The sequence below is a fragment of the Protopterus annectens genome, chromosome 2.part0, assembly GCF_019279795.1.
Source record: "Protopterus annectens isolate FY-2018-M chromosome 2.part0, PAN1.0, whole genome shotgun sequence".
NCBI classification, from domain to species: Eukaryota; Metazoa; Chordata; order Ceratodontiformes; family Protopteridae; genus Protopterus; species Protopterus annectens.
This window is the reverse complement of record NC_056728.1, coordinates 28,604,004-28,619,329: the sequence shown is the minus strand read 5'-3', so window position 1 is coordinate 28,619,329 and position 15,326 is coordinate 28,604,004. Positions and strand designations below refer to the sequence as shown.

Below are 15,326 nucleotides of genomic sequence, written 5' to 3'. Positions count from 1 at the left end.
AGGATTCTGTGGTTTGGGCCATATTTTCCACTGGCCTGGGGGTTTTGAAGGATTCCATCTCAGTTTTGAGAAGTGTGAAGTTTGCTTTTGAGAAGTTCTTCACCGTGGTTTCCTTGGCTGGGGGTGGGGACAGGATATGGATGTCCAGTGAGATTAATTTATGGTCAGATCTTACCAATGAGGGGTATACCTCTGGTATGGGACATAGAGTCTCCATGTTGGTGATGATCAGGTCCAATATGTTTTCCCCTTTTGTTGGAGTGGTGATCAGTTGTTCCATAGCATTTGAGTTTATAAATTCTAGGAACAGTTGGGCGAGGGTGTTGGGGCTTGAGTAGTGCTCCCAGTCTATGTTTGGGTATTTGAAGTCACCCAAAATAATGGTGTTTGAAGAGACCTTCATATTCTCCAGTGTTCTCAGGAAAGCCGAGTGGGGTTCCTGAGTTTGGGAGGGTGGTATGTAGCAGGCTACAAACTGAAAGGCAGTTTTGCCCACTGTTAGTTGCACATGGATTGTCTTCGATGCTTCGTGCAGTGCCACTAACCTGGAGGTGTGGGTATCTTTGATGAATATGGATACTCCCCCTCCTTTTGTGGTTCGGTCACCCTGGTAGTGCTGGGGTGCTCTCGGGAGCCTTGAACCAGGTTTCTGTTACTGCACAGATATCGATATTCTCCATACTGAGGAGAGCCTCGAGTGCGTGCATCTTGAGGTTTAGACTTCTGGTGTTGAGCAGCATTACCCTTAGTTTCTTTTTCCTTGTGTTGTCTATGGAGGTGGGTTTGTCTTTTGAGCCTTGCCTAAAAAAAGGCACTATGTGGGGTGGCAAGAGCCTTAGCCAGTATTCGAAAGCCCAGGGTGACAGGTGCAAGCCATCCCTAGCGAAGCAACATGGCTTGTCGAGCATGTCATCCCAGGCTGACAGACACTGGATCCCCTTTGAATGACACCAATATTTTAGCCAATTGTTAAAATTGATCATTTTGTCTTTATACTGTGGCATCATTCTTGGTGAGGGTAAGATGCTACTCAAGGTCAGGGTCATACTGGCCTGGGCTACATGATCAAAGAGCTCCTTTATGTCTCTTTTCATGTAGTCCAGGGAGGTACGTCTCAGGTCATTCACACCAGCATGGACAATGACGGAGTCATATTTGTACTTGCTTTGGAGTGACCTGAGTGCTTGTCTTATGTGGCGGATCCTGGCACCCAGCAGGCAGCTTACAGTGACCTTCTCCTTGTTCAGCCTGGTGAGTGGGACATCAGTGTGTCTGACAACAGAGTCACCTATTACAAGTGTATTAGGTGTGTTGTTTAGCCTTAAGGGCTGTGACTGTGTGGCACACTGACTTTGTGAACTATGTGATACATGGGTATTGTTGTGGGGTAGCGGTTGCTTGGATGTCTGCTTTGGAGGTCTCTGCTGCTTGTGCAGATTTTTATTTAGAGCCTCCGAGTATGTTTTTGTGTGTTTATGTCTTTGGTTTGCTGTTGCGATAGGTCTATGTGAGACTGGATTTGTGGTGTATGTGGTTACCTTCTCCTCCTGACTGACTGTTTTACATTAATATTCCCCATTCATTTTAATAGGTTATTGTGATTGCGTAGTTTGGTTGCTTCTCTATTGAATATGGCTTTTTGTAGTTTACACTACTTTTATGAAAGGACTGTTTCTTCTGTGTCTTTCTTCTGTAACTCTTGATGGTATTTTTGTAATAATAAAGGTTTTGTTAAGGTCTCAAGGTCTTTTAGAATTATATTTCATTTATAAGTTTTAGTCAGTTTACTGCTATTTGGTGTAGTCATTTCTTTAACTGTTTTGTTAATATAGAAATGCTCTGATTGGCTGGTTACGGTAAGTATTTTATTATTTTATATATACTTTTTTATATATAAATGGTATGAGGAAGGGAGTTTTACCATTCCTGGTCTGTGGCCCTAGTAGCATCTTTCTAAAACAAGATGAGGTTAACTAAAGCCCTGGCTATAGGTGATGTCTTGTGTATCAAGACACAAGGATTCCCAAAGGATCAGGGAATACTCATGATTATTTTTTGCCAAACTGTTGATTTAACGGTTTTATTATATAACTAATTCATGATTGTTTTCCTATGTTAATCCAGCATAATTAGAGCCAGAACACAAAGTGACATAATTGCCTTCTGCCTGCTCATTAATATTAATGCTGTAAACACGGCTGTGTATGTAGTCTTCCATATTTTTTAAATAATTTTATTGGTAAATGGGTGTGAAACAACCTTTTGTTTTTGCATAAAAAAAAGTGTTTGCATACATAAAGATGAATGTAAACATGTTTTGTGCAAAAACATAAGGTTGTTTTACACCTTTAAACATGATTTTTAATAATTTTTTCTCCTCTTACTGCATAGTCCATGAAGACAGATTTCATCCCAGTATGCATCTACAGTGACCCTTCTATAATTCATCTCAGCCTACAGTTTTCTCTGTAAGATCATACCATGTTTTCCCACAAAAACTGTATTGTGACATCAGTGTATTTACTGGATTAACATACTGATACTGTCTACCACTAGTCATAGGTTGTTGACAACTATAAGTACGTGGCTAAGATATAACTATGAAGCAAGTTTAATGTGACTGCATCACACATCTCTGTTTACAGAATACTGTACAAAGTTTAAAATGATATGAGCATTTTTTTCAAATATTAACTTGCAGAAACCTATTTAAAATATGGAATAGCATGTCCTTTAAATTTGGACCCCTGAACTGCACTTTGCTCATTTGTATAATATTACATCAAACAATTTATGAAGTTAGTCAACCACAAAAGTAACCTTTCTTAGCTGTATCCACTTCCTCTTTCTAAATCACCTCTTTAGCTTTCATTCTGTCAAGGCAGAAGTATAATGTAATATATACCTGTCTTATGACTGAGACATACAGCTCCTTACCCTGATATAAAACTCTCCATGTTCATCACCATTCCGGATCTGGAAAGTATTATACGCTCCTGTGTGGAAGCTGGTAGCCTGAATCTGAAAGATATCAGATGGAACACTTCTGTCAGAGGTGATGCTCATGTAACGATATACCACTGAAGCTGGTTGGTCCCGACATGCTGGTGTTGTGGTAGGACACATGCAGCGACTGTAAAGAAATGAGAAAAAAAAGTGCAACTTTAAATCTTGGTTGGAGCAAAACAGTTAATAGATGTTACTATTAAGTCAGTACCTGTATTCTTAGTGCTGCATTGTTTGCATACAGGCTATAGAGTCTACAGTGATAGATACAAGGCCTTGTTACTTGCATGAACTATGTCTTTAGTTCATTGTTATATTTAATTGGCACTACTTTAACTCTCCTTTCAGCTGGTGAAAGTAGATGTCATTGCTTAGCCTGTTACATGTAGTTCTACAATTCAATGTTATGTTATTGTACTTACTGTGTGGGGCACTAAGTACTGAAAGCTGTTTTGGAAATACATGTTGATTTCATTTGATTAGATCATACAGAAAGAGCGACAGTTCTGCTGATTTTTAGGTAGTGGAATTATCTATAACTTTTAGTTATGTACTTACCATAACTTTAGATGTATGGGATCCATCTCTCCTACATTCTGTACTGATGGGTTCGGAGCCGATCCTTGGCTCCGACTCGGCACGCTATACTATAGAACGAAGTCTCTTATTGGCTGAGCTATCCCACATCCCAGGATGCACCACCACTGCTTCCCCAGATCTTGTTTGTCCGCACACATGCACACACACATAGACTGTTGATATAATATTTCCAGGTGTTTCAAGATGAAACAGCTGAACTCGAACCGTCCGGTCTCTTCTGATCTCCAAGGCAGGGGGAAGGAGGGTGGGTTATTAGGAATGTAGGCGAGATGGATCCCATACATCTAAAGTTATGGTAAGTACATAACTAAAAGATGTAATGTGATCCTATCTCGCCTACATTCTGTACTGATGGGACAGCGTCCCTAGCACCTGATTCCTGGGTGGCTCACTGGAAAACACTCCTGAGAACTGTGGAACCGAAGGAAGCTCGCCCCCGAGATGCCACGTCCAATTTGTAATGAGAAATGAAGGTGTGAGGAGAAGACCATGGTAGCCGCAGCACAAATGTCACTAATGGCAAGCTTAGAATGAAAGGCTGCCGAAGTAGCCATAGCCCTGGTAGAATGAGCTTTCACTGTAGTTGTAAGCTCTTTATTAGAAATGAAGTAAGTATGACTGATACAGTCTCTGATCCACTTGGCAATAGTGACTTTCGTGATGGCTTTGCCCAATTTATTGTCCGAAAAGGACACAAACAACTGATCTGTTTTCCGTGTTTGGTGCGTCCTATCCAAATAGAAGCGCAATTGTCTGTGGACATCCAAGGTGTGAAAGACATATTCCGCTCTGTTTGAGTACTTTGGGAAGAAAACTGGAAGTTCCAATGACTGTTGCAGACAAAAACTAGAACAAACCTTAGGAACAAAGGATGGATTCGGTCTGAGGGATACTCTATCCTTGTGAAAAAACAGGTATGGTGGTTTGACACATAGGGCTTGAAGTTCCGAAACTCTTCTGGCTGATGTAATTGCAACTAATAAAGCAGTCTTCCAAGAAAGAAATTTCAAGTCACAAGTTGCTGCCGGTTCAAAGGGGGAAGAGGTCAAAGCACCTAACACCACATTAAGGTCCCACGGTGGAGCGGGATGAGATATCGGGGGCCGTAGCAGCCCAGCACCTTTCATGAAGGCTTTACACAACTTGTTGTTCATCAAAGGTGGTTCTATGCTCTCATGAAAATTGGAAATAGCTGCCAATTGAACCTTGATGGTAGAGACCGAAGAACCTTGATTGAACAGAGAAGCTAAAAACTTCAGACCTCTGACACCGGGACAGTTATGGGATCTAATCCCCGGAGTTGGGCCCAAATAGCAAATCTCTTCCATTTGCTGTTTTACATTTTCTTAGTAGAAGTCTTGTGGGCCGAGGACAAGATATGTATGACTTCCGGGTCCAAAGCATGGTTCCTGACTATGGTCGGAAGAGGAGGAGCCAAGCTGTTAACCTCAACGAGTGGAGGGACTGATGAAGCTGTCCCGACTGATGGGTCAAGAGATCCGGAACTTGGTCCAGGAACCATGGACCGTCCAGTGCATATTTCCGAAGAAAGGGAAACCAGACATGACGAGGCCAGTATGGGGCAACTAAAATCATTTTGCTCTCCAAGCGAATCGCCTTCTGGATCACCTTGGGAAGAAGGGGAACCGGTGGAAAGGCGTATAGCAGGCCGGTGGGCCAAGCTTGGACTAGGGCGTCCTTGGGAATCTCCCCCGGAACTGGGGTGAGAGAGAAGAACTGTTGGCATTTCGTGTTGAGGGGGGTTGCGAAAAGGTCGCAACAAGGAGTTCCCCATCTTCTGAAAATCTGAATTGCCACTCTGTCGTTCAGAGACCACTCGTGAGGGGAGAGAATAGTTCTGCTCAGTCTGTCGGCTATCACATTGGATCTCCCTGGAATGTGTGTTGCTACCAGAAAACGTTTGGTTGCAATCACCCAATCCCATACTTTCATGGCCTCTCTGCAAAGGGGGTAGGATCTGGTCCCTCCCTGCTTGTTCAGGTACCAGACTACTGACATGTTGTCAGACTGAATGGCAATCATTCCCAGGGGGAGGTAATCGTGTAGTGCTTGCAGTGATAGAAGCACCGCCCTCATTTCTAGTATGTTGATGTGGAGGAGACTCTCGTCGGAATGCCACTTGCCTTGGACTGACCTGCCCAGGTAATGTCCCCCCCCACCCCGTCTGGGAGGCGTCCGTAGTCAATGTGGCCACTGGAGGTGGTGGAACGGGTCGCCCTGATCCAGGTTGGAGGAAAGAAGCCACCAACGAAGGTCCTGTTTGCACGTCTCTGTGATCAGAATGAGGTGACTGAGAGGGAGATCCTGATAAGACCACTGGACTGACAGGAGCCACTGGAGAATCCTCATATGTAACCTTGCCAAGGGGACTAGGAGAACGGTGGCTGACATGGAACCTAACAGTTGTAAGACCATCCTGGTTGGGGCTCGGCATTTGAGGAGCAAGGCTCGAACTTGAGACTGTAATGTTTCTATCCTCTCTGTAGGAAGATAGACCCGCATTTGCTTTGAGTCTATCTCTACTCCGATAAACCATATGCGCTGAGATGGCAGCAACTCAGACTTTGCCCAATTGAAGGTGATTCCCAGGGAGTTGCCTAGAGATATAGTGGCTGCTAGGTTTTGTAAGAGTAGATGCCTGGAGGTGGCAGTTAGGAGCCAGTCGTCTAGGTATGGAAACACCTGGAATCCTAGACTTCTCAGGTGAGCAGTCACCACCGCTAAACATTTGGTGAACACCCTGGGGGCTGTGGTGAGACCAAAGGGCAGTGCACGGAACTGGAAATGACTGTCTCCCAGGCTGAAGCGCAAGTGACTCCTGGACGCCTGATCTATCAGGATGTGATAATAGGCGTCCTTGAGATCTATGGAGCACATCCAAACACCTTTCTCCAGCAGCGGGAGAATGGATTGCAAGGTGACCATCCGGAACTTGGACTTCTTGACTGATCGATTTAGCTTGCTGAGATCCAAAATGGGCCTCAAGTCCCCGGTCTTTTTTGGCACCAAAAAGAATCTTGAGTAAGTCCCTAATCCGGTCTGGCCTGCGGGGACCGGTTGGATGACTCCTTTTTGAAGCAGCTTTGAGATTTCGATGGCTGCAAGATCCCGTTGACTGGGTGGCGGGTCCGGGATTTTTCGGGATGGAGGGGGGGGTTGAGAAAAGGGGATGGTGTAACCTCCGGCGATGATTCGGAGCACCCATCGGTCCTGAGTGATATTCTCCCAGGCCTTTAGGTGCTTCGAAAAACGACCCCCGACTGGCTCCGGAGCTGCACAGTTGGGCAATCCTTCAGGGATGCTGGAAGGTTGAGGAGCCACGAAAGGACTCGCGGTCTCCAGTGTTGCGGGGACCTCCGCCGCCTCCGGGACGGCGTCTTCCTGAAAAATTTCCCCCTCCTCTGCCTCTAGAAGGGGGATCGCCCTGCTGTGAGGAGTAAGTCTTTTGAGATTTACGGAACCACATTTTCCCCCCTCTTCTAGCCTTGGGATAAGGCCTGAAGGGAGTGGAAAACCATGCCCCTACGGCAGTCAAAGTCTTACCCTCTTGTTCACAGCGAATCAAGGTGTCCTTTACCTTGGGTCCAAACAGAGAGGATCCATTGAAGGGAGCGTCGGCAAAGGAAGACTTGAAGGCTTCCGCAAAAATGACACAGGCGAAGCCAGGCTTGTCTCCATAGAGCAACACCTGTTCTCGTCGCTCTGCTTGCCCCCTCAGCTGCATATGAAATGAGCCTCATGGACGAGTTCGATAAGGATGATAGGGTAGCCAGCTGAGAGCTAACCATCTGGGCCAACTGCTCAGGTAGGTTACCAGAGAGGGTATCTGAAAGTTCCTTGACCAGATCCCTCTGAAGTCTGGTGAAGTGCGTCAGATAATTCAGAGACCTTAAAGTAAAGGTTGCTGAAGTAAGGGTGCACTTCCCGTACCGATCCATGCCCCTGGACTCTTTATTAGGAGGATGGACGGACGTTGAAGCCTTTGCCACATCTTGTTCGGTAGCAGATGCCACCACCAGGGCATCTACAGCCACACCTTTGGAGAGAAAATCCTTTTCAGGGGGGGCTGAAAGAAATTTATTGGGGCGAGCTGGCACCAGTTCCACAGAATCCGGGTGCTCCCATGCCCTTCGAGAGATCAAATCCAGAAGCTCATCGAAGGGCGGAGACACCCAGGAGGCAGAGGGCTGAGCCCCGAAGGCCTTGAGGAATACCGACTCCTCAGCGGAAGGGGGTTTGGACTGCCAGTCACCTCGTTGCTTCAGGATTTCCAAAATGTCCGCAAAGGAGACATCATCCGAGAACAACTTGGGGGACCCCTCCGCATCATCGAGGTCGGTGTCCGAGGTGAGAGACTCGTCAGGGGAGTCGACGTGCTTCCTCTTGCACTGTCTCTTCCTTGGAGGTTCCTCCAAAGACGCTTTGGAGGTACCTTCAGGAAGGAGGGAACCCCCGATGGGGGTGACCTCAGGCCCCAGGGCTCCGGTGTCTTGAGACAAAGGAACCAGTCTCCATGCCAAGGGAAGGTGCCAGTGAGACGGTGGAGGTGGCCAAAGAAGATTTGGCCAAAGCACTCCTCATGGCCCTGAAGGCGGGACCCCCAGAGTCCTGGGAAGGTCCGACCCCCCGAGGCCACAACAGTAGATGGCACTCCCGCAGCCAACGCACCGAGAGGGAGGCTCGGAACCGAAAACATCGGTCCCGAAGCGTCACCCCCGGGGCCGACCGAGGAGGTCCGTGTACCGAACTCCGACCCGAAGGGCGGGGTTGGAGTAAGGGTCGGAGCCGACCTGAAAACCTCCACCGGCTCCACCAGCACTGACTCCAACGGTGCCGAGGCTGTTGGAGGAGGAACCAAGACAACAGGGTGGGCAACCGACTCCGGAGCCAACTGGGCTGGAGCCAAAACCAACTTTTGGAAGACTGGAGACTGAAACAGCCTTTGAAGTACCCTGTCTATGTCCGAATCCGACATTCTCGAAGACCGAGAAGAGATCGAACGAGTTCGAGTCGACTTCTCCACCGGTTCCAAAGGACTGGGGGACCGGCTCAAAATAGTCTCGATAAATATCGGTGCCGAGGGAGACTACACAACCATTGCAATTTCCCTCGGAGCCGAAGTGGACTTCGGTGCTGAAGGGGAAGAGTCTGAGCGGGCAACTCTCATCAGCTCCAAAGACAGTGGAGCCGATGAAGGTGACCCGCCTCTCGAAGCTCTAGCCGTCAGCTCCGAAGCCAGAGGAGTCGAGGCTGGAGGCATCGAGGCAGACCGTTCCACCCTCGGCTCCGAAGTCCGTTGAGCCGATGGAGAAGCCTGCCGAGATTTCTTTGTGGCCAGTTCCGACGGGCTGGTCGGAGCCGACGATTTCTTTTTCTTCGAAGGTGAAGAGGAAGAAGATAAAGCCTCCTCAAAAGAAGGTGCAATAAGCCCTTTTAAAATCAACTTGTTTTTCCTCTCTTGGAGGACCCGGGAGGAAAAAGCGTGACAAATGCTGCATGACTCCTGAAGATGTTTAGGGCCTAAACAATACACACACAAAGAGTGATCGTCCGTTATGGACATTTTGTAACTGCATTTAGAGCATTTTTTGAACCCAGATGGTCTGTGCTCTTTCGACATGTTGACACACAATCACTACCACAGAAAAGAAACTTTTCCCAAATTTTCTTAAAGAAAACGTGAATGAGGACAAGACCCCTCTAACAGGAAACGGGATTACTTGACCAACTAGACTACAATACTACAACAAGACTCACACTAAGTAGTTCAATCACACGCGAGGGCAAGGCCCCTCTAACTTAAACGGGATCCTTTCCCTCAAATTAAAGACAAATTTTACCACAAAAATAACTCAAACTCAAGTCACTCAACAACGATAGCTGTTAAAACAGTTTTTGGGTAGATTAATCAAAAATTCTTGACAGAAATTTTTTAAGAAATAAGCACTTAGCTCAGCCAAGTCCGAGACCACGTCTTTGCTGTAAAGTGGCAAACGAGATCTGGGGAAGCAGTGGTGGTGCATCCTGGGATGTGGGATAGCTCAGCCAATAAGAGACTTCGTTCTATAGTATGGCGTGCCGAGTCGGAGCCGAGGATCGGCTCCGAACCCATCAGTACAGAATGTAGGCGAGATAGGATCACATTACATCTGCTGTTTTATAGTTGGCTTATACTGGTACACCTTGCATACATCGATGGAGGCAAAATGTTCTCCCACATCCCATCCTTTCAAAATGCTATCAGTTACACTTGTACACTGGAAAACAATGCGCCTATCCAGTCCCTTTCCATCTTCCCTCAGCCTCCCCAAAGGAACAAAAATTTATATACCTTGTATCATGCACTACCATGTCCTTGAGAAAAGCAGAAGGATGACTTTTAAGTACAGAGTACAGAGTCATCTCACAACCAAAAAAGCAAAGGCAACATATGTAGGTGTATATCTTTTTTTCAGTAAATTCTATTGACCTTACCCTAAACTGGGACCTCATTTCCTATTCTGCATCAAGCTTGCCGCAGAAACCTTTACCAACAGCTTAAGACAAAGGCAAAACTACTTACCAGTGTCTGTTATGGGTACATTTAGTTTCATACATCTGTTTCTTCATTTCATGTCATTCACCCTCTCTAATACATCTCCTAATCTGGTGTGTCTAGATGCTAAAGGGCTGCCACATTATTATCCTTCTTTAGACCACTTGAGACAAAACGTATTTTTTTTGTGTAGGCAGACACTAGATAACACCACTGTACTCTGCAACAATAAGTCAAGTGGCTTCCAGTTGTTGGTAGAGCATCCCTTCTATTGACCTGGCTAACTTTTAGATTAATCAACATGAGATACTGTTTGCCACTTGCTAAGAAAGTAATCATCAGAGACTATGTTCCCTCTCTTACATTTATTTTACTTATTATTTTATTTGACATTTGTTTACCGGGGTGGACTGACTTGATCTACAGAACCCGTTTTCAGCAGAGGGCTGGGGAGAAAAGCTACACATACAGTACAATACAAATACAGTATAATCCAATACAATAAAGATCACATTAGAAATACTATACAAAAAATAAGTTGAAAGAACAAACTGCTACAAGATGTTGTAATATATTAGTACACATCTAAACAATTCTATACAGTTAAAACATTACAGATGATAATCGTCACTCTCATCGTACATGATGTAGAAACAGCAGCCAGAAAGTTAGTGATGCAGACATATAGTGAGAGAGAGTTAAGAAGAATAGAAGCAATAAAGCCTGAGCAGCAGCTTAACGATATGGTATAGAAGCAGAGAAGGAGTTAGAAGAGCTTTAGGATCTTGCAGTCTGTGAGAGATTGAAATGTGAGAGAAGAGGAAGACCTGATCATAGATCTTTAATGTTGAGAAGATCAGCATTTTTTTCTGTTAGACAGAGAGAAATCCTTTTTGAAAATTGCCCCTGCCTATTAGAATCATATCCCCATTTAAATGTGGGCCAGTCAGGAGTTCAGTAAATTCCAAGCAAAACTTGAGGATTTACCTTTTTAACTCATTTGAATGTAAATGTTGCACCTGAATGTAAATAATTTAGACGTGTTGGTTAAATACTTGTGCCTTCCCGTGCTATAAGTAAAAAAACATATTTTGCATATTGTATGTCAACACGAACCTTTGGAAGGACTGTTCTCTGTGTTTCCCTCATGTGATTTAGGCTTTTCCCTCCTACTACTGTGCCCTGTTAAGCACTTTCCAAGTCAATGTATTTTATCTGGTTGGCTCCATAATAAAGTAAGATAAAGACCTGACTGCAACACAAACAGCCTGGGATTGATTAGTGATGCCACCCCTGGAGGAGCCAACTAAGGACAGAAAAAGAATGGAGGGGACTGAGCCTAATCGCTTCTCTTAGGGTGGGAGGGGAGAGGCACATGTACAGGAACATGTTGTCTGTATGTGGTCCTCAACAGAGACTGGAAAGATCAGAGAGTCAGTGAAGGCATTTGCTTCAAGGGGGTGGGGAGGAAGTCTGTAAGTTTATCAAAAATGTGTGCAAGTGATAATTCCATGGAAAGTCCATTGCATGACTAATGCCACAGGTATCACTGGAACATGCACAGGGAAATGGATGGAGCCAAATCAAAACCCCTTCCCCCAAGCCCATTACAGATGATGATATTACTGGTGGCGCTTGACTGTCACACTGAAGAGTACAGATGGACTGTGGGTCTCTCCACTCACAAATACTTCAATGCAGCAACTGCACAAAGGCTTGCTTGTAAAGTGTGGGATGGGGAGCAACAGAAAACATACATATGTTTTGTTTGTGTTTTTTTCTATAGCAACATAGATTAGTACTGCTCATCTTACAATTCTACTTTATTACCTTTATTTTTTGCACCTAACAATTTGGTTTACGCTTAGTCTATATTTAGTTTCACTGCACCCAGGTCACAGCTAAAATTGTCGCAGACTAGTCCTTCAATTAATTATTAACACTAGTAAATAAAAATATTGTGTTTCATCCCCAGTTCTATACCTTGTCATACTCTACAAATTTCTAACTTTGCATGAGATCTAATAAGCAGCACTCACTCTCTACCTACTTCCTCGAAAATAAAGTGTGAGAAATGGTAAATTGTCCACCGCCTCCTAAAAGATGCTGTAGATTACCAGGTGCTACACCAAATAGGACATGGGATATGAATGGATAACCTATGGTCCAGTACAAAATCTACCTGATCAGTCTTTTGCTGAAACGATTTGCAGTTGAGGAAACAAAGTACTGCTGGGGATTCCCTGCTGGGTGTGGAAAACAAACCTGTATTTTTTTGTCTGTGATAGAGCTGCTTCCTGTTTTACCTCCTCCATTTTGATTTCTGTTTTAAGAAATCCGCTTGGCCCGGTGTTTTTGTTTTATGTGGGAGATAGACACTTAAATTATCTACGCTTCACATTCTACACATCTTTTCATTGGTTAATTGTCTCTTCAGTGACAAATAAAGAGTGAATAGCTGCCCCTTTGTCTTTTGCTGAAAAGAGTTCAAGCTTGCAGAAACTAAAGCCCTGCTGGGGATTCCTTGCTGAGTGAGGAAAGAAAACCTATATTTTTTATCTGTGATAGACCCACCTTCTGTTTTACCTCCTCCATTTTGTTTTCTGTTTTAAGAAATCTGCTTGGCCTGGTGTTTTTGTTCTATGTGGGAGACTGACACAAAATTATCTAGGCCCACATTATACATGTTTTTTCACTGGTTAATTGTCTGTTGAGTGATATTTAAATACACAGTGAATTTCTGTCCCTTTGTCTTTTACTGAAAAGATTTCAAGCTTGCAGAAACTAAAGCACTACTGGGAATGCCCCTTAAGAGCATACAGAAATCACAGTCAGTCTGGGGCTGGTTTCTCCCTCTTTCTCCAGATTCCCAATAAGACTCCTCATTGGCACAGCTACAGGGGCGAGATCACTGCTGAGTGGCCAAGCCAAAACCTCCAGCACCCTCTCTATCCAACCATTGTTTCGTGTTACTGAGATTTAACACAATCGTAAAACAATTTACTTTTCAACTTATTTTCTTGAAGTTTTGCAAGTTAACTCTGTATGTTCTATTATTAAAACATACATTTGCACAGATATATACTTTATATACATTTCTGTTCTTTTCCATAGGGTACACTGTGGGCACATTCTTGAAGCTCAGTACACAACATACAGTTCAACACACACTTCTGCACCAGTAGTTTAATATACACATAACATATAGTTCTCTTACATTTGTAAGACAAGCATATGAATCATATTACTATTCACAAATGACATATGATTATTTACAAAATTCCAGACAGCTTGACTGGCAGTATTTCCCTGGTGTCACACCAAGTCTAGAATGTTTGGGCCCCCTGTATGGTTGCCAGTTATCTGCTCCAAGGCATTTGAGTTAACATACTCCTCCTCCTTTAGTTTTCACATGTTCATTTTGTGGTCTGAACATGTGGAAGGCATTATATCCAAGTATGGCCGGGGTGCTCGCCACAGCCTTGAACCAGGTCTCTGTGACTGCACAGATATCTGCATCTTCCAAGATGAGGAGTGCTTCCAGTGAGTGCAGTTTCAGATTTAGACTCCTAGTATTTAGCACCATAACCTTAAGGTTGTTTTTTGAGGGTATTTTTATGTTGGGAATTTTGTTTTTGTGACATTGCATAAAAAAGGCACTATGGGGGAGGTACCAGCCTTAGCCAGTAGCCAAAAGCCCAGATGTAACAGGTGGAGACCATCTCTGGCAAAGCATCGTGATCTATCAACTGGATCCACTTTGGAAGCTCAAATATTCAAAACTTCAAACTTCATATGGTAGAGACCATAACATTGAAGTTTTGAAAGTTTGAAACTTCCAGAAAAAAAAATTGTTTTAGGTTTATGCATGGGGTGCAAGCCCCCCTGCACCCCTCACACCCCCTCTTAATTAAATATACCAACTCCAAGACTGTACTATAGTGAAGAGAATGGTAAATTGTCCATTCTGCACTGTACGGTAATCTCCATTTAAACCATTACAAATTTCAAAACTTCGATCTTATGGTCTCAACCATATGAAGTTAGAAGTTTTGAACCTTCGAGCTTCCAAAGTAGACCCCTAACAACCATATCACCCCGGACTTATAGGTACTAGAACCCCTGAGAATGACACCAGAAACTAAGCCAATTGTTGAAGTCAATCATTTTTTGTCGTACTGAGGCATCATCCTAGGTGAAGTTAAATGCTGCTTAAGGCTAGGGACATACTTGCAAGGGACACATAATCAAAGAGCTCAGTCATGTCTCTCTTTATATAATCCAGAGAGGTAGATCTCAAGTCATTTACACCAACATGGACTATGACAGAGTCATAACAGTGCCTGTTGTTGAGAGATTTGAGTGCATGTGTGATGTGGCAGATCCTGGCAGCTGACAGACAGCTGAACCTCATCTTCCCTTATCCAACCTGATGAGTGAGACATCTGTGTGTCTCACAATGGAGTCACTTATGACTAAAACATTTGATTTTGTGGTTTGCCTTAGGGACATGTTTGGTGAGATACTGGTGTGCACGTTTGTATGTATACTGTGATTTGCTGGGAATGTATTAAGTGAAGTGTGTTTATGTTTTGGAGGTCTCTGATCTTTAGGTAGGCTTCTAGCGAGAACCTCTGCATATGTAGGTTTAGGTTTTGTATGCATGGATGATGCAGAAGTTGAAACATGTGAGCTAACAACCTGCTTAGTATCTGATATAATGATTTTTGAGTGAGACTCTAAATTCTAAATTCTTAACATAGATGCATCTCTCACGTATTGAATTTGTGTGAATTAGGAGAAGTGGGTTGTCAGTGTACATGAGGCAATTGTTCATCAGGTTGGCTGGAGAAATGGTGGGAAATTGTCCATTCATGATGCTAGTTGAAGTACTGCGGTTAGTAACAGGGAGAAGACTAGAAGGACCAGGTATGGCTAAGGGAAAGAAAAAGTTCTAAACTGCGATGGACCTAATGGGTAAGACTTATGGAGGAAGCTCAGAGGGTCAGCTGAGTGTCTAACTGAGCAGTGAAGCACAATAGTGAGAAATCTCAGATGGAGTGCAAGCATTTTGCTTAGGGAAAATTATCTATCTAAGGGTTAGCTTCTATAACCACCAAAGGTATCCTCCACTGTGCAGTTATGCGGGTGGTGCACACCATAA

At 44.2% G+C, this 15,326-nt stretch overlaps 1 protein-coding gene across 1 annotated transcript in view; it reads right to left on the bottom strand.

Annotated features, from left to right (window-relative positions):
- Positions 1 to 15,326, bottom strand: part of EFEMP2 (EGF containing fibulin extracellular matrix protein 2) — a 725,363-nt gene that overhangs the window by 84,224 nt on the left and 625,813 nt on the right. Inside the window, exon 10 of the mRNA XM_044060512.1 lies at positions 2,938 to 3,133. Coding sequence (XP_043916447.1) covers positions 2,938 to 3,133 — 196 coding nt within the window. The remainder of the gene's footprint in view (positions 1 to 2,937; positions 3,134 to 15,326) is intronic.